Below are 19,987 nucleotides of genomic sequence, written 5' to 3'. Positions count from 1 at the left end.
CCTGAGCCCAGGAGCTGGCCCCGAGTAAGCATGCAGTGAATGAATGTTAGCTGGCTGAAACTGGGCAGTGACCGATCGTGAAGTCATCTGACCCTTCCTCGCCTTGGAAAGTACTAGTCAGATCACACCAAGCTCTCTTGATAATTAATAACAGGTTGTGGGTTTTGTTTTGTTTCCTTCCTTCCTTCCCCACAAAGGTCCAGAAGTCCTCTTTAACTCCCCCATGCTGCAGGGAGCGTGTCGTCGGTCACAAAGTTAGAACAGTTGTCAGACTAAGTACATGGTTTCCTGCTCTTAGGGCGAGGCACAAGCCAACAAAGTTATTGTGATTCCTGATACACAATGCGGGGATGTCACAGGAAGTGGGTTTGTTACCCTTGTGGATGAGGCATGGAGAGGTCTATGTGGCTTCCCATGGCTGTGGACACGTTGAGCGAAGTAATTGTGTTGAAGATTGTTGGGGTCTTCTTGATACCCAGAGGCTGCAGGGACCACGTTTGGGAGGGGGCCGGGTATAAGATGCTTGTGGGCCAGAAGGCAGGAAGCACTTGGGACATAACGACTTTGAATGGTGGCCCCTCGTTCTCGCCATCTGCCCTCCCTCGCTTTAGAGTCCATGACTGTGGAGAGAAGGTTCTACTGGCTGAGGTTAGTCGTGTGTCCTGGCTGTGGTGGGGGGCTGCGAGAATGTCTGGAGCCTCCTTAGTGTGATACAAAGACCATTCCTATAAAGCTCCTAAGATAAGGGAGAGCTAGAGCCGCTAAAGAAATCAGTGCAGCCCAGTCGTGCGCCCAGGGAGGATCGGACGCTCACAACCTCACAACAACAGTGTCCACTCCAACAGGGGAGCGTCTGTTCCAGGATTAATCCCTCAGTATTTTGAAGAAGTGACAGGGAAAGGATATAAGCACAGCTTATCAGAAGTCTTAAATCCCACGCCCAGTGTCCATTTTGTCCTCCAGGAGAAGTTTGAAACGCAGCACTCGGAAGGCTACCGGCAGATCTCAGCCTTGGAGGACGACCTTGCCCAGACCAAAGCAATTAAGGATCAACTTCAGAAATATATCCGAGAGCTGGAGCAAGCAAACGATGACTTGGAAAGAGCAAAACGGTACGTCGGGAAGGAGGGGACAGGTTTGGGGCTGCACTCGTGCGGCCGTCGGCAGGTGAATGTCAGGAGGTGGCCTTTGGGCTAAGACCAGGGGATGCGGAGACATCATCCAGGGAAGGGGACGAGGTGAGAACATCCCAGGCAGAAGGATAAGCATGTGCTCCGCACCGCCCTAAGGTCCACATGCGCAGAGAACAGGACTTTTTTTTTTTTTTAAGATTTTATTTATTTGGGAAAGAACAAACAATAAAGCTTTTTGCAGCAAAATAAATAAATAAATCTTTTTGCAGCCCAACAAAAAATTTTATTTATTCGAGAGGCAGAGGGAGAAGGAGATGCCCTCCTGAGCAGGGAGCCCGACATGGGGCTTGAACTCAGGACCCCAGGACCATGACCCAAGCTGAAAGGCTGACACTTAACCGACTGAGCCACCCAGGCACCCCAAGAATAGGATTTCTTAAATTGACGTTGTTTTGTTCAGCAGAATACTAACAATTGTAACTAATATTTATTGAATAACGACTCTGTGCCAGGCCCCCTTTTTTTGTTCAATGAAAACACTTTAAAAATTAGATATAAATTGGGGCACCTGGGTGGCTCCATGGGTTAAAGCCTCTGCCTTTGGCTCAGGTCATGGTCTCAGGGTCCTGGGATTGAGCCCCACGTCGGGCTCTCTGCTCAGCGGGGAGCCTGCTTCCCCCTCTCGCTCTGCCTGCCTCTCTGCCTACTTGTGATCTCTCTCTTTCAAATAAATAAATAAAAACCTTAAAAAAATTAGATATAAATTACTTATAGTGACATGCACAGATTAAGCATACAGTTCCATCATTTTGAGCAAATTGTGTCTATGTTCATTGCGTGCTCTTATTAAGATATGGAACCTTTGTGTTGCCCCCATAGTCCCCTGAGTTCCTGTTAATAATAATATTATTACTAGTTTAAATATGCTTCACACCGAGCATGGAGCCCAGTGCAGGGTTTGAACTCAGAACCCGGAGATCAGGGCCTGAGCTGAGATCGAGTCAAACGCTCAACCGACTGAGCCCCCCAGGTGCCCCATGCCCTGCATTATTTTTTAGGGGTTGCTTTGGGATCATAGCATACACTTCATCATACCACTTCCTATAAAATACAATAGCCTTGCAGTCTTACAGTTTCATTTTTATTATCCTTGAACTTTCTGCTATACCCATAATACTGTTAAGTCTACAAATGGTGTGGATTCCACAATACGTTGCTATAATTTTTGCTTTTTTTAAAATGTTTTAAAGATTTTACTTATTTATTTGACAGATCACAAGTAGGCAGAGAGACAGGCAGAGAGAGAGAGGGAAGCAGGCTCCCTGCTGAGCAGAGAGCCCGATGCGGGGCTCAATCCCAGGACCCTGAGATCATGACCTGAGCCAAAGGCAGAGGCTTTATCCCACTGAGTCACCCAGGCGCCCCATAATTTTTGCTTTAAAAAGCCAAGTATATTTTAAAGAAATGAGAGTAAAAAGATGGGCTTTCATATTTCCCACATAGGTACCATTTCTGGCTCATTCTTTCCTAGGAACCTGGGTTTCCCCCTCTCCCTTCAGCTTGAAGAACTTCCCTTAGGATTTCTTGCAGCATAGGCCTGTGCACAGTGAAGTTTCCTTATTTTAGTTTTTCAAAAATGTCCTTTTCTTTCCATTCTTGAAAGGTACATCCACTGGATGTAGAACTCTGGGTTGACAGGTTTTTTTGTTTTTTTCTCGTTCAGTGGATTGTTCTGCTGTCTTGTGGTTTCCTTGGTTCAGGTCAGAAGTTAGTGGTCATTTGAATCGTTACTTTCCAGTATATAATATGTTTTTTTTCCTGGCCACTCTCAGATTCTCTCTTTTTATTTATTTTTTTTTAAAAGATGTTATTTATTTATTTGACAGAGAGAAATCACAGGTAAGCAGAGAGGCAGGCAGAGAGAGGAGGAAGCAGGCTTCTCGCAGAGCACAGAGCCTGATGCGGGGCTCGATCCCAGGACCCTGGGATCATGACCTGAGCTGAAAGCAGAGGCTTTAACCCACTGAGCCACCCAGGCGCCCCTCTCAGATTCTCTCTTAATTTTTTGTTTGCTGCAGTTCCTGATATGCTTCAATTATTTATTTATTTATTTATTTAAAGATTTTATTTACTTATTTGACAGGGAGAAAGATCACAAGTAGACAGAGAAATAGGCAGAGAGAGAGGGGAGGAAGCAGGTTCCCTCAATCCCAGGACCTTTAACCCACTGAGCCACCCAGGCGCCCCACACTTCAATTTTATATGTACTTCACATTTTTTTAAATTGTTGGATTTAACCAGAATTGCTTCTTTTTAAATTTCCTTTTAATCTCTTCAGCCAACATGGGGCTCGAACTCATGCCCCTGAGATTGAGAGTTAGCTGCTCTACCGACCGAGCCAGCCAGGCGCCCCTATATGTATTTATCTTGATATCTGGACTTCCTTAGTCTGTAAATTTCTCTTTTTGCTTAACTTCACTTTGGTCATCATTTCTCAAAGATTTGTGCTGCCCCATTTTCTCTCTTCTGGCCTTCTGGGACACCAACTACACACACAGAAGTCCTTTTGATAGTGTCACACAGCCTCTTTCTTTCTACCTCCCCCCCCCCCAATCTTTTTTTGTGTGTGGTTCTTCAAATTGGATAATTTCTATTGATCTGGTTTCAAGTTCACGGACTCTTCTCCAATCTGCTGATAAGCCAGTTTTTTCAGTTCTGAATTTCCTTTTTTTTTTTTTTTTTTTAAGATTTCTTTTATTTCTTTGACAGAGCAGGAGAGAGCACAAGCAGGGGAGTAGCAGGCAGGGGAGAGGGAGAAGCAGGCTGTTTGCTGAGCAGGGAGTTTGATGTGGGGCTCGATCCCAGGACTCTGGGACCATGACCTGAGCAAAAAGCAGATGCTTAACCGACTGAGCCATCCAGGCATCCCTGCCGCCTTTTTTTTTTTTTTTTTTTTTTTTAAGATTTCCTTTATTTATTTTTTTAAAGATTTATGTATCTGAGAGAGCACATGAGCAGAGAGAGAGAGAGAATCCCAAGCAGACTCCCCACTGAGTGCAGAGCCTGACACGGGGCTCGATCTCACAACCCGGAGATCATGACCTGAGCCAATATCAAGAGTCAAGCACTTAACAGACCGAGCCACCCAGGCGCCCCTGTCTTTATATTCTTGTACATAGCTACAATAGCTACTTTAAAGTCCTTTTCTGCTAGTTCTAACATCTTGGCTATCTTAGGGCTATTTCCACTGAGTGCCTTTTCTCCTGAGTTTGGGTCCCATTTTTTGTGCTCTTCCCATGTCCTGTTGAGTCATCTTGAATTCTGGACATTATGAATGATGCGTTGCAGAAACTATGGATTATGTATTTGGTTGTATTTTTTTTTTCCTGGTCTATTAACTAGGCTGAACTAACACTCCCAACTTCCTGCTTCATGGGCAGTAGCTGAAATCTGTTTGATTCTCTTAGCCTTAACCAGGCTGCCTCAGGCCTGCTAAGTATAGGTATGGTTCAGGGATTAGCCCAAGATGTGGGAAGACTTTAGATGAGAATTTGACTGTGATGGTGGCTTTCTTTCACCGGAGCTGTCGGCAAAACACTGGCAGAGAGGTGACATTCACCCACTGCTGTTTCTTTCTTCTGAGTATTGGCGCCCATTGTTGCCTGTGCCTTCAGAATGTGGCTGTTGGACCCGGAGTTTGTAGTTGTAATCTCTGGCAGCTTAGCCTGATCAGAAGTGGGATCTCTTTTCTCATCCATTTATCAGAGCTCTTTGCATATTATTTATTTATTTATTTGAGAGAGACCGAGGATGACAAAGAGTATGAGAGGGGAAGGTCAGAGGGAGAAGCAGACTCCCCGCTGAGCAGGGAGCCCGAGTCAGGACTCGATCCCGGGACTCCAGGATCATGACCTGAGCCAAAGGCAGTCACTTAACCAACTGAGCCACCCAGGCACCCCTCTTTGTATATTTTTGCCGCTCATCTCTTGTCTTGCATGAAAAATATTTCTCATAGAATAATCTCGTCTTTTGCTTTGTCTCTGGTATCATTTTCCATACAAATAATTGTTATTTTTAGGTCGTCCTGTTTATATCTCCTTTTTTAGCTTCTAGGTGTCCAGACTGCACTAGGGAAATCTCTTTGATCCCTTGATTGTGCATGTCTTCCCTTAAATTTTGTTATAGGACTTTTTTATTATTTGTTTTATACTTATATTTTTAATCTGCCTGAAATTTATTGGTCTCCTACAAGAGTGGGTCCAATTTTATGTACATAGATAGTACATAGATAGATAGATAGCCCATTGTACCAGTCCTATTTATTAAATAGATAGCCCATTGTACATAGATAGCCCATTGTACCAGTCCTATTTATTAAATACTCATTTTTTTCCATTGAATTTAACCCATCCCCAGCATATGTTAATCTCTGACATATCCTGGGATCTCATTCTGGATTCTGAAAGCTTTTTTTTTTTTTTAAGATTTTATTTATTTATTTGACAGAGGTCACAAGTAGGCAGAGAGGCAGGCGGGGGGGTGGAGCAGGCTCCCCCCCATGAGCAGAGAGCCCGATGTGGGGCTCGATCCCAGGACCCTGGGATCATGACCTGAGCTGAAAGCAGAGGCTTTAATGTACTGAGCCACCCAGGCACCCCTCATTCTGGATTCTTTATTTTGGGGGAGTGTACGATTTATGAATTACTATACTAATACCATAATAACTTGATTACCATGACTTGGTAGTATATTCACAAGACACTAGGCATACCATTGTCTTCACTGGTGTTTCTTTGATCAAAGCAAGTCACATGGCCCAAGCCAGGAGGTGGGACAGTACATTCCAAGCACAGTGAGGCGGTAGCAAGGATGTGGGTCTAGGACCGTTGAAGAATTAGGACCATTAATGCAGTCTACCATGAAGACCGAGTACATCCACAGGTTCCAAAATAATATACAAAGAGTAGAGGTATTTTTATGCAAAAGAGCGAATAAAAATGAAAATTCATCTTACCCTCCCCCTCCCGCAAAGAGCATTCTATACACGCCATTGTACATCTTCTTTCACATAACAGTACATCTTGGAGATCTTTCAGGACACAGAGCATTCTTTGTTCTTTTTTTCCCCAAATGCATAATATTCTATTGTATGGTTGGTGTTGCATAGTACATAATAATTTATTTGTCCAGTCCCCTGTGGATGGATGTCTGCTACATTCGCATTCTTGGGCAGTGATAAGCATTGTTGTAATGAATCCTAAACGTGGCTTGTCCAGATTTTATCTGTAACATGGGTGCCCACAAGTAAAACTGCTGGGTCTAGCAATAGATGCATATGTGATTTTGATGGTTTTGCCCATTTGTTCTTTTTGTGGCTGTATCACTTTATATTCCCAGCAGGTATGTATGTAAATTCCTCATTTCCAGATAACTTCGCTAACAGAGTGGTTTTCAAACTTTGCATTTCCGCCAGTTTAGTAAGTGACCAATGGGTACGTTTCTCAGTTGCAAGTTACAGTGTTACAAGTGTAACAGTGTTACAAGTTGCTCAGTTACAAGTAACAGTCAGTTAAAAGTGTTGCTGATTCCTTTTCCTAATTTAAGAACTGTTTTATTTCTTTTTCTATGAACTCTTTATCTTTGCCTATTTTTCATTTCGGCTGCTGTTTTTCATTTCTACGGGATCATTCTACATTCATGATACAAATTGAAAATATTTGGCATTTATGTTTGTCTTCTGGCTTTTTTGTGTATGTTACTGGGAAAGGTGATTTGATTTCTCTGTAATGAGACGTATCAGTCAGTTGGGAGGGCTTTCTGCAGACTAAGGTTTGTAAAGCAATTAGTCTGTGCTTCCTTTTCCTTTTCTTCCATTTCTTTATATTTTTTAAAATTAAAGGTGTATTGCATTGACATTCTGGCCAAATGCTGAATTGTTTGGTGTTAAAATCAGAGGAGGTAGAAGGGAGGCCCAGATCTTCATTACAGAATGCATAAAGTGGGGCGCCTGGGTGGCTCAGTGGGTTAAGCCTCTGTCTTCAGCTTGGGTCATGATCTCAGGGTCTTGGGATCGAGCCCCGCATCGGGCTCTCTGCTCAGCGGGGAGCCTGCTTCCTCCTCTCTCTCTGCCTGCCTCTCTGCCTACTGTGATCTCTGTCTGCCAAATAAATAAATAATAATAATAATAGAATGCATAAAGTTCTGGAATATTGAAATTTTATTAAAAATATAAAAATCTGATTCTTTATTGTAAAATTTTAATAGTAATATTTTGAATATTTGACCAATTACTTCAAGAACAATAATTTCTTGGCCTTACCAGGTATTTGCTTGCTAAAGCTATTCTGCTGTACATCTGTAAAACGAAATGACTGACTTTTAGTTAGGGGATAAACTTGAAAGACTCAGGGCCTCATTGGAAGTAACTAAAAATTAAATACATTCCTTAAAGGTTATTTTTTGTTTAACATATGAAAGCTAAGATGTGGAAAAGTTGTACGAAGATTAACATTAATTTTATCTAACTTTACTGTTCTATGTGTTATGGTTATATAGACATTTCCAAGAAACTTGTGATAAAAACACACCATCATATTCACCACCATAACCATTTTTTAAAAGATTTTATTTATTTATTTATTTATTTGACAGAGGGAGAGCACAAGCAGGGGGAACAGCAGGGTGAGAGGGAGATGCAGACTCCCTGCAAAGCAGAGAGCCTGATGTGGGGCTCAATCTTAGGACCCGGAGATCATGACCTGAGCTGAAGGCAGATGCCCGACTGACTGAGCCAGCCGGGCGCCCCAGCCAGTGTTAAGTGTATAGTTGAGTAGCATTAAGTGTGTTCATATTATTGTGCAACAGCTCTCCACACCCTTGTCATCCTGCAACATTGTGACTTGCACCCACTAAGCACTAAATCCTCTTCTGTTCTCCCTCCGGCCCTTGGTAATTGCCTTTCTGCTTTCTGTGATTTTTTCCCTACTGTGGATACTCTGTAGGAGTGGATCCTGCAGTATTTGTCCTCTTGTGGGACAAATTATTTTCTTAGCCTAGTGCCATTGAGAATCACCCATGTTGTAGCGTGCAATAGGATTTCCTTTTCTTTTTTAAGGGTGCCTAATATTCCTACGTATGTAGAGTGGACCCAGTGCAGGTTTGAACTGCATGGGTCCACTCACATAGGCAATTTTTTTTCAATAGATGTAGTGTAGTACTATAAATGTATTTTGTCTTACAATTTACTTAATAGCATTTTCTTTTCTTTCTTTTTTTTTTTTTTTTTTTTTATTTATTTGACAGAGAGAGATCACAAGTAGGCATAGAGGCAGGCAGAGAGAGAGAGGAGGAAGCAGGCTCCCTGCTGAGCAGAGAGCCCGATACGGGACTCCATCCCAGGACCCCGAGATCATGACCTGAGCCGAAGGCAGCGGCTTAACCCACTGAGCCACCCAGGCACCCCTTAATAGCATTTTCTTTAGCTTACTCTATTGTAGAGTACAGTTTGTAATACATAAGGCATAACTAATTTGTGTTAATCAACTGCTCATGTTGTCGGTAAGGCTTTTGGTTGATTGTAGGCAATTAGTAGTTAATTTTTCAGAGTCGAGAGTTATACGCAGATTTTTGACTATGTGAGGGGTTGGTGCCCATTGCCCCTGCATTGTTCAAAAATCAACCATATATACCACATTCTCTTGATCCCTGTATCTGTTCGTGGATATTGGGGTCAATTCTGCTTCTTTATTGTGAATGATGCTTTTATGCACACAAGAGTACAAATATCTCTTTGAGATCCTGTTTTCACTTCTTTTTTTTTTTATTTATGGGGCACCTGGGTGGCTCAGTGGGTTAAAGCTTCTGCCTTAGGCTCAGGTCATGATCCGAGGGTCCTGGGATCGAGCCCCCTATCAGGCTCTCTGCTCTGCAGGGAGCCTGCTTCCTTCCCTCTCTCTCCCTGCCTGCCTCTCTGCCTACTTGTAATCTCTCTCTCTCTGTCAAATAAATAAAAATCTTTAAAAAAAAAAAACAACTTTATTTAAAAAAAAAAGATTTTTATTTATTTGACAGAGAGAGATCACAAGTAGGCAGAGAGGCAGGCAAAGAGAGAGGAAGGGAAGCAGGCTCCCTGCTGAGCAGAGAGCCTGATGTGGGGCTCTATCCCAGGACCCTAAGATCATGACCCAAGCCAAAGGCAGAGGCTTTTAACCCACTGAGCCACCCAGGTGCCCCTCACTTCTTGTGAATATACATCCAGCAGTGTGATTGCTAGATCATACTGGTAAATAGAATTTACATGTAAATTTAACATACATGGTAAATGAAATTACCATTCCATTTTTTTTTTTTTTAAGATTTATTTATGTATTTGCGAGAGAGAGCAGGCAGGAGGGGCAGAGGGAGATGAAGGAGTCCTGAGCAGACTCCACTCTAAGCACAGAGCCCGACACAGGACTCGATCTCCTAACTCTGAGATCACGACCTAAGCCAAAAAACCACGAGTCTGTTGCCTAGCTGAGTGAGCCACCCAGGGTCCCCTCCATCTTTTTTTTTTTTTTTTTTTAAGATTTTTTTATTTTTATTTATTTGACAAAGAGAGATCACAGGTAAGCAGAGAATTAGGCTCTCCGCTGAGCAGAGAGCCCGATGTGGGACTCCATCCCAGGACCCTGGGATCATGACCTGAGCTGAAGGCAGAGGCTTTAACCCACTGAGCCACCCGGGCGCCCCATGGGCCGCCCATCTTTAAGTTTTTAAGGTACCTCCACACTGTTTTCGTAATGACCCACCATTTCACCTTCTCACAGGCAGTGAACAAAAGGTCCAATGTTTCCAGTCCCTACTGGTTCTTGTTGCTTACTGTTCTTTTGGCACTGGCCACTCTGATGCATGGGGGTGGTACGTAGATTTTTAAAGCATTTATTGGCTCAAAAAGAATGTTCTTAGTTATCTACCAAACGTATTTCATAATAGTCACCTTTACCGAAAATCTAGCTCTTTTCCAGTTCTCAGTAGTGGTATAGGAGATTACCAGTTTGCAGACTGGGTACATAGCATTTTCCTGTTCTGATAAATACACTTTTAATATATCAGTTGACAGAATCTTTTTTTTTTTTTTTAAAGATTTTATTTATCTACTTGACAGACAGAGATCACAAGCAGGCAGAGAGGCAGGCAGAGAGAGAAGAGGAAGCAGGCTCCCTGCTGAGCAGAGAGCCCGACGCAGGGCTCGATCCCAGGACCCTGAGACTATGACCTGAGCTGAAGGCAGAGGCTTTAACCCACTGAGCCACCCAGGCGCCCAAGTTGACAGAATCTTAACAAAAGAAGCACACGAAGCCATTTTCACCCCAGTTACAGCTACAGGATGCTTACCTTTCTTAGAGAGCCAGTATTCCCACAGTGACAGCACATCTAAGTGCTGTGCCCCACTAGTATTACCAGCGCTGACTATATAGTCATGTATGGTCATGATGAGGATCGATCCACATTGGTTCAGAAACTCCGTTAAGTTGGTCCGTAGTTCTCTGGCATTCCGGAAGCCAGTAATAGATTCTGACCAAATACGGAGGTGTTGAAACTTTTGATTCAATTTATCTTGGGGTGTAGTATGATGTATGGAGCCAATGCTAATTTTTTCTGGGTGGCCATTTAGTAGACTCCAAACCTGGAATTGAGCCAACCATCTCTCTCTTTCTTTGTTTCTGTCTGTCTTTCTTTCTTTTAAGATTTTATTTATTTATTTGACAAACAGAGATCACAAGTAGGCAGAGAGGTAGGCAGAGAGAGAGGGGGGGGTTCAATCCCAGGACCCTGGGATCATGACCCGAGCTGAAGGTAGAGGCTTTAACCCACTGAGCAACCCAGGCGCCTCTGTCTTTTTCTTTTTTAAGAGTTTATTTATTAGAGAGAGAGTGGGCATAGCTGGGGGAGAGGTGTAGAGGGAGAAGCAGACTCCCCGCTGAGCAAGGAGCCTAATGCGGGGCTTGATCCCAGGACCCTGAGATGATGACCTGAACTGAAGGCAGAGGCTTAACCCACTGAGCCACTCAGGTTCATCAATGTTTGCAGTGTCGCTTTTATCATAAGTTAAGTTCTCCTCTGTATTTGGATGTATTTCTGGATCTTGGGGTCTTCCTAGTCTGCCCCCATAACTGTTTAATGCCACACCACCTCAACTCTCCATTGAGGATTTATGACAGTGTGTTCTTTATATCTGGGAGAGCTCTTCTCGCTTTTTCAGAGTGCTTCTGGTCATTCTTACTTTACTTTACTTTTTTTTTTTTTTAAGATTTTTATTTATTTGACAGATATCCCAAGTAGGCAGAGAGGTAGGGGGCGGGGCGGTGGGGAGCAGGCCTCCTGCTGAGCAGAGAGCCGGGATGTGGGGCTCGATCCCAGGACTCCAGGATCATGACCTGAGCCAAAGGCAGAGGCTTTAACCCACTGAGCCACCCAGGTGCCCCATTCATATTTTATTATCATGTGCTCTTCTTTATCAGACCCCTGTGCTACTGTCCCCAACGAAAACCTATTAATATTTTGGGAAGGATGCTGAACTATCCGGTAACTTAATGGAGAATGGATTTCTTTGTGATGTTGGGTCTTTCTCTTCACAATCACCATACATCTACATTTCACCAGGACTTCTGTGCCCTGTGGTAAAATCCTATGTTTTTGCTGATACATGAATTGCTACACATTTTATCTTTTTCATTTGTTGTTTGACATGTCAGGCCTTTAGGGTGATTTTAACTGATTCCAGTATTGTGCACCTAAATGTCATTCCTTTGTTGTTTTTATTTAAGCACTTTTGGTAACTTTATTTTTCTCTGAAGACCCTTTGAGGGGGAGGGTAGGAACACAATTCAGTCTGGACACAGCAGGATGTGTTGCATGGATGAATTCATGAACTGATCCTTACTTTGTGATTGCGGGACCAGCGGTTAAAGATAAGGTTAAGCTGCTCAAGAGCCGTTATTAGCTGGTCTTACATTGAAGAGCCAGGTTTTCTGGGGCTCTGCTCCAAACATACACTTCGAACCACCTTGAGATAACAATTAACAGCACGTTAAAGTTCTTCTGAAGGCAAACACAGGGTCACTAATAAAAATTGCTGGCATTGGGGCACCTGGATCGCTCAGTCATTAAGTGTCTGCTTTTGGCTCATGATGCAAATGGTCATGATCCCAGGGTCCTGGGTTTGAGCCCCACATTGGGCTCCCTGCTCAGCAGGAAGCCAGCTTCTCCTTCTCCCACTCCCCCTGCTTGTGTTCCCTCTCTTGCTCTGTCTCTCTCTGTCAAATAAATAAATAAAACCCTTAAGGAAAAAAACACTGCTGGCATTTATTGAGGACTCATGTGTGAAACATCTGTTGGGGGCTTCATGTATTACTTGCCCTCTAACACCCCCACCACCATGCGAAGGTACTGTGACTTACCTGTGCTTTGCACATAAGGCAACTGTGTGGGCAAGCCACCTGCTCTGTGCCTCAGAGTTAGACACATTTCTTTATTACAGCACTTCTCAGTGCCTTTAATAGCATTCCAGTGAAATGTCTGTACTGGTCACAAGAGGTAGTGGTTTTTAGGAAGGCATTTTGATTTGTTTAAGGTAACTGAAAAATTAAAGATGGGCTCTTCTCCCTGTTTAAATGTACATTATTAAGTTGTGTATGGATTTTAGTGGGATATTCTGAATACCGATTTGCATTGTGAGTCTCCAAGGGAAGATTTGCTGCTTTTGGCATTTGACTGGGGCTCTCTGTGTCATCCTAAAAAGGCACTGGCTCATTGCTAAGTGCTATTTGGACATTGGTCATTTAATCCCCAGGACAGCTTTAGGTACCCCAAGAGCTAAGCTGATTCCCATTCTGCAGGCAAAGAGTCTGGGTCCTGGAAGGTTAAGGTGCTTGTTCAGGTCCATGATGTCTAGGAAGTGCCCGTGCTGGGACTCATGCCCCCTGCCGTGTCTGGCCTTTCTTCTCTGCCAGACCTGTAGGCACCAAATGGATACTGCCGTCTGCTCTCTTGGACAGCTTTATTTCTCTCTTACCAGGGCCACAATCATGTCTCTGGAAGACTTTGAGCAGCGTTTGAATCAAGCCATTGAAAGAAATGCGTTCCTGGAGAGTGAACTGGACGAGAAGGAGAATCTCCTAGAATCTGTTCAGCGGCTGAAGGATGAAGCCAGAGGTCAGGAGGCCTTGACTTTGTTCTGTTTGTTCGCCAGTGTTTCCCCCTCTGCTGACATGAGAACATCTTGTCCTGCAGTATTGCCCGGTGTTACCTTTGCTGGAAATCCGTTCCCTGCTCGGCACACGGGCAGCCTGGTCACAGGGTACAGAACCACACTGGGCAGGCTTCAGCCTTGGTCCCCATCCCCTGCTCAGAATTGTCAGATGTCTGACCCTCTAAAGACCTCTTGTAAATACTTAAATGCACCCCTGGCTGGCTTTTTGATTGATAGGTATATAAGAGTTTTGTGGGGAGAAAGTTCTTTTTTTTTTTTTAAGATTTTATTTATTTATTTGACAGAGATCACAAGTAGGCAGAGAGGCAGGCAGAGAGAGAGGAGGAAGCAGGGTCCCCGCTGAGCAGAGAGCCCGATGCAGGACTCGATCCCAGGACCCTGGGATCATGACCTGAGCCAAAGGCAGAGGCTTAAACCACTGAGCCACCCAGGCGCCCCTATGGGGAGAAAGTTCTTATGGATAGAATTGTTCACGCCCATTGTTCTTGTGGCTTAGAGCTCAGAATTCCCATCACCATTTGCTCTATGGAAGTTCCTGGTTCCAGAGGTAGATCTGGATGCAGAAGAGATTTTTTTTTTTAACATCCCAATTAATTGTTCATAACATTTAGTTTCTAACATACAGCTAGTAGAAGGAGGATTAAAAAGAAAAAAAAAATTTTAATATACATTGGGGTACATGTATCACTTTATTTTTATTATTTTTTTTTAAAGATTTTATTTATTAGAGCATGACCAGGGGGAGGAAGAGAGGGAGAGGAAAAAGCAGACTCCCTGATGAGCAGGGAGCCTGATGTGGGTGCGGCTCGAGCCCAGGACCCTGGGATCATGACCTGAGCCAAAGGCAGAGGCTTAACCAGCTGAGCCACCCAAGAGCCCCTAAGAAAAAACTTTTTAAGTCTGAAAGGTGGTTGTATAAATGCCCGTCCATAGTGAAACGATTAAACAAATTACACAGATTTATTTTCTGGAACATTAAATAATCATTAAACAAGGTATAGATATAAATAAAGTTAGATGAAGACATACTGTCCTGGACTGTAGCTATATTTCTATTTAGGCTTAATAAGAATTATTCCTATTATATGCTTAATAGAGATACATATAAATTCTTTGTCTGAAAATACAGGGAAAAAAGGATTGAAAATATTACCCCCATATTACAGTGGTTATGAGTGAGGAAGGGCATTTGCGGAAAGCATATTTTCACTTCGTATTCTCTATACCTGATTGCAGTAAAATTGTTCTGAAACAAGAAAAGCATTTGTGTATCACTGCCACAGTTTTTGAAAATTTTTAGATCTTTTTGGTTTTGCTTAAGAAATCATGTAGTTCTACAGGCCTGCTAGGCCAGATTCTGTGGATTTCACCTTGTTGAGGGTTTCCACCTACAGTTTTTCGTTCTGATACTTCTTTTCCCTGACTTCTGTCTCCTGCTGACCCTCCCCATCCTTCCCCATCCCCCGAAGCAAGAACCTAATCTGAATCCTCGTCCTGACTCAGATTTGCGGCAGGAGTTGGCCGTGCAGCAGAAGCAGGAGAAGCCCAGGACCCCCATGCCCAGCTCAGTGGAGACCGAAAGGACGGACACAGCCGTGCAGGCCACTGGCTCCGTGCCGTCCACACCTGTGGCTCATCGGGCACCCGGCGCTAGCTTAAACACACCGGGGACGTTCAGACGCGGTAAGGGAAGAGCCATTGGGAGCATTTTCTTTGCTTCACAAAGCTTTCCCAGGGGTAGCGTCCTGGGGGAGAGGGACCACGGGCCCAGGCTGTACTGCAGGGAGCAAACTGGGGTGTTCGCAGCAGAGCGGGGAGCAGCTTTGAGATAAGCAAGAAGAGCCTAGAAGCGGAGCTGGTGTACCTGGGCTGCGTGGTAAAAACGTGAAAACTTTGAGTTTTCTCCCCAGCTCCTCTGCTGAGGAACCGAGACTGTTACCGGGCCACCTAACAGCAAGCGACAGCAATAGGCAGTTACTAAGTGCTTGGCCTGTGCTAGTTAGCCACTCTGCTTGGCGTGCTTTGCATATATATGACCTCACTGAATTCTCACCACAGGCCCTAGATGCAAGTGCTATCCCCATTTGGTGGATGAGGAGACTGAGGCCCTGATAAAGGAGCTCGCCTAAAATCATACCACTGCTACATAGCAGAGTTGGGATTCAGACCCAGGCTGGCTGCAGGGCTCATGCTGTTTTATCCCTTAGCCTGCCTCTGGGATCCAGAGGCCAGTGGTTCTTCAAGAATCACAATCTAGAGCAGGGTTTTTTCCACACTTGAGTATGCCCCTGAGATTCAGCAGGTCTGGGCAGGGCCTGAGATCCTGCGTCCTAACCAGCACCCCAGTGATGCTGGTGCCGCTGGTCCCTGAGTCCTGCTTGGAGGAGAGGGAGGGGCATCCAGAGAGTTAAGCCCCTTACAAATGTGGTTTGCTCTGATGCTGTTCCTAACTCTGTGGACTTCCTAGAGCTCCAAGAGGACTTACTTTGATTTTGTTTTGAAAGAAGAACACATAAAGTTAAACATTGAATATAGTGGTTGTCAGGCTGCAGAAAGTTGGTCCTCAGGTAGACTCTGCCTGTGTTAGGTAACTAGTGAGTGCACCAGGGCCGCCTGTGGGATCGGAGGACAGAGTCAGCTTCCCAAGTGCGCCCCCATGGTTCTGCGTTGAGGGATGTTAGTGCACAGACTTAGAGCTGCGGGTTGGCGGGTTGGTGTTACGTGTGCTTTCTTTTGCATACCTAGGTCTGGACGACTCCACGGGTGGGACCCCCCTCACTCCTGCAGCACGGATATCAGCCCTCAACATTGTGGGAGACCTGCTTCGGAAAGTAGGGGTAAGACTGCCACCTCCCCGGGCTCCTTGCCTGTGTTTCAGGATATCGGAAACGGGTTACCTTTCCGGTTCCTTTCCCCTTTAGCAGAGACTCCCTGTGTTTTAGGCAAAACTCTGCTTCTTTTCGAGTTCCTGACAAACACCCAGAGCTCTGACTGTTTTCCCTTTGATACCTGGGCATATCTTTCCCTGCCATTGGTGTCTGATTTGGTTGGTTGGTGTCTGATTTTCCATTTTTTTTTTTTGAAGATTTTATTTATTTATTTGACAGACAGAGATAATGAGTAGGCAGAGGGGCAGGTAGAGAGAGGAGGAAGCAGGCTTCCCACCAAGCAGAGAGCCTGATGCAGGGCTTGATCCCAGGACGCTGGGATCATGACCTGAGCCGAAGGCAGGTGCTTTAACCCACTGAGCCACCCAGGCACCCCTATGATTTCTTTTTTCCTAATTTGAAAAAAACCTGAGAAACATTTAAAAATTACCTTTTTAAAAGCTTCTTAGGGAGTTAAAGACAATCTGAAAAGGCTAGGGCAAAAAACTTTAATTTCATAGGTTTTATATTCATTACAGGGGAATGAACTTATTTCTTAAGTCTCTAACTTAAGAAATAACATAAGTATTCTTTGTGGTGGTTTCATCTATTTTCAACAATGATGACCTGGAATGGTCACATAATTTAAATCCTGCCAGAATGTATGTAGTAAGAACTGCAATCTTCTTCTAGAAGCTTGCAACTGATGTCTCGTGTTTTTCCTTTATCTTTTGGTTGCCTGGTTTTCTGTACCATAAGCACAATTTCTCTCTCTCTCTCTTTTTTTTTTTTTTAAGATTGATTTATTCTTTTTAGAGAGAGCATAAGTGGGAGGGGCAGAGGAGGAGGGAGAGAATCTGAATCAGACTTTGCACTGAGGGTGGAGCCTGACGCAGGACTCGATTCCACGACCTTGATATCACGACCTGAGCTGAAACTCAAGAGTCGAATGCTTAACCGACTGCACCACCCAGGCACCCCAACACATTTCTCTGTTAATGTTTTGTGTAGTTAGCATGCAGGAAGTGTGGGCTGGCCTCAGTGCCCTGTTGGTTTTCATGGGGTCCCTTTCCAGCAAGGCACATGGCTTCTGCACAAATCACTGTGCATGTTTATGGAGGTGAACAAAAGAGCGAATCATTTCGAATGTGGATTTCCTATTTCCCATAGGCAGAACTGGATAATAGGCAGGGTAAGTGTTTTCCCTGGAAGCTCTGAAATGTCTTAGGCCTGTGGCTCTAAAAGTTGATGGACATTGGACTCCTTCCGGGCCCCACGCTGGAATTGCCACGTCCAACACAAATTGAGGACCCCTTTTTCCAGTTATTGTCTGTGTATAGGCTCTGGGTAAGAGGGGAGTTCTTGTCTTTAACTTGGAAGATGAGTGCGTGTGTCTCTCCAGGCCCTGGAGTCGAAGCTTGCGTCCTGCCGGAACTTCGTGTATGATCAGTCCCCAAACCGAACGAGTGGCCCAGCCTCGGGACGGGGGAGCAGGCACAGAGATGCCGGTGAGAGACAGCCGAGCAGCACCGCTGTGCCTCTGGGTGACAAAGGGTCAGTACCTTTAGCTGTCCACTCCAGGGGGGAGCCTCCAACCCGTGACCCATAGCCATTTTGGAAAAGTTGCAGAGTTATGTCCATGAAGCTTTCCCTCTATGCCTTTGAGACAGAGTTAGGTGGTGTCTTCTGGTTAAGGGCAAATGCTCAGGGAGAGGCTAGTTTTCATTAGTTGATTCTGGTAGCCTCACCTCCTGGTCATGCTGGGACCATGTCCTGTGTGAAACCCTGGTTTGAGACTTGGGCTCCAAACACAGCTCTGCTTCCCCCAGAGGAGGATTTTTTTTCCTTAAACAAACAAACAAAAAATCTTTAGAAACTCAGGAAACAGACTCTAAGTTCCAGCCCAGACTCGATTCCTAAAGCCAGTCACTTGAGGGGAAAATGCAAATCTGACCTCTGACAACTTTGCATGTTTTCTTACCTGCGGAAAATTGGGGGCAGCTTCTAGATTCATTCGTTTTCTAACCCATGCCACCATTTTCCTGGCCCCCAAGCCACGTCACCATGGGAAACCCATGGCAGACAGATAGTAGGAAACAGAAGACTCATTTTCCACGGCATACACGCGAATGCCAGCCCGGTCCATGAGGATGTTTTTAGCAGGTCTTCCGTGATCAGGCTTTCCGTGTGGCCTTTGGGAATGTGGGAGCCAGATGGCCAGTGTCCTTTCCTTCGCTTCACAGGACAGAAAAATGACACCCAGGGAGACCCTGATCCTGACTCCTGATCGTCACTGTTAGAACTTTGTGGGCTCCGATGCTAGCCAGTGTGTCACAGCTGTCATGTCCGCCTAATTTGGTTTGCTCTGTCTGAAGGTTGGGAAAACGCCTGGAGTTTGGGAAGCCGCCTTCAAATACTTCCACACCGTCGCTGCCGTCAGCCCAGGGTGTAGTCAAGATGTTGCTTTAGGAAATCCACGGAAGCTGAAGCCCTGGTGTGTCCGTGCGGGAGTCCTGCCTTTCCTCCCCTCTTTAAACTAGGTGTTTGTGTTTTTAAGTTAGTTTGAGAAATAGGAGCAAACAGTCACATTAGCCAACGAGGCCATCGCCCATGGTCGTCCCGGGGAAATGTGTCACGATCCCCATCTTTGCTGGTGCGGACAGGGACAAACGGGACCGTCTGGTAAGGGCTCAGAGGTGCGGAAGCTGAGGCTACCCCATCCCTGTGAGCTGACCGGAGTCCCGAATGGTTCTGAGATGAGTTTTTAATGTCTGGAGATGCCTTCAACGTGGCATGTGAGTCCACCTCAGGACAGAATCCCCAGTGCTCTGTGGCACAGGAAGTGTCTGTGTAATGAAGTCATGTCTAGGAGAGAGGGGCACAATAGGCCCCTGCCTTTTTAAAAAGAATCTATGCTGTCATGTACCTCTGGGACTTTTTCATCTGCCTCTCCCTGAGGCACTGAGAAGAGGTGTTTGTGTTTCTGAGGAGATCTTAAGCTTCCTCGTCAAAGAAGAAACAAACACGGGATTTCCACGTGGACGTTGTGTGTGCCCAACCCTGCTTGGTGTGAGCTGCCACCTCACACCTTTGGAGGCAAGTAAATAGAACACACGAAATCAGGAGCATGCCTGCAGTTTAATGGCCTTTTTGTCACTAAATTATTTTTCCAAAAGAATAGCAAAAATGTCCTTGAGTTGAAGATAGAACTTTGCAAGTGCTACTGAAATTCAACAGACAGTTGGGCTCTGCTGGCTGGCTCCTTACCCTAGGAACATTCTAACCTGTATCGGTGAAAGACACTTTTATTTTTTTAAACGAACAATAAAATCAAGAGAAACTAAGTTTCACCTAGTTTGTGGTGGTGGAGGTAAATGCCAGTGAATGCCACTTCATTTGTGTTTTCCTGTTCGCTTGCACGGTTTGCACGGTGGTGAGAACCTTGTTTTTTAACCAGGTAACTAAACAGAAAAAGGAAACCCTACTTGTAAAAATTTGCTTCGAGTCCGCTCCTTAGAAGGAAGTGTATTTGGGATATGTGTGTGTATTGCTTGGGGTATATTTGCTTATGGTCACTGGCTTGAGTTTTTCGGTTTGCATTATTTCTTCTCAGATCTATTGGACCCCCACGGAGTCGGTGTGTGGACTTGTTTTGTCTTAAATAGAACTTTTGCAAGGGATCTCTCTCTGGAACACTCAAGCTGAGGAAGGAAATGACCCACAGCCTGGTGTTG

The 19,987-nt window shown here is 44.8% G+C and overlaps 1 protein-coding gene across 3 annotated transcripts in view; it reads left to right on the top strand.

The window, feature by feature from the left end:
- The window catches only part of NDE1 (nudE neurodevelopment protein 1), a 33,236-nt gene extending 13,639 nt beyond the window's left edge, over positions 1-19,597 (top strand). For 2 of the 3 annotated variants that reach the window (XM_045072135.1, XM_004750320.2), the window contains exons 4-9: positions 964-1,112; positions 13,192-13,328; positions 14,890-15,069; positions 16,132-16,223; positions 17,656-17,807; positions 18,629-19,597. In XM_045072135.1, the coding sequence (XP_044928070.1) occupies positions 964-1,112; positions 13,192-13,328; positions 14,890-15,069; positions 16,132-16,223; positions 17,656-17,807; positions 18,629-18,722 (804 nt within the window). In that variant the 3' untranslated portion in view covers positions 18,723-19,597. Of the gene's footprint in view, positions 1-963; positions 1,113-13,191; positions 13,329-14,889; positions 15,070-16,131; positions 16,224-17,655; positions 17,808-18,496 lie in introns of all 3 variants that reach the window. The other variant, XM_045072136.1, reaches the window with a different exon arrangement.
- The last annotated feature ends 390 nt before the right edge of the window (positions 19,598-19,987 follow it).

The sequence above is a fragment of the Mustela putorius genome, unplaced genomic scaffold (genome assembly GCF_011764305.1).
Source record: "Mustela putorius furo isolate JIRA1106 unplaced genomic scaffold, ASM1176430v1.1 tig00004007_pilon_pilon_pilon, whole genome shotgun sequence".
Taxonomy (NCBI): Eukaryota; Metazoa; Chordata; class Mammalia; order Carnivora; family Mustelidae; genus Mustela; species Mustela putorius.
Note: the sequence above shows the minus strand (reverse complement) of the source record. Positions and strands in the feature narration are given on the sequence as shown.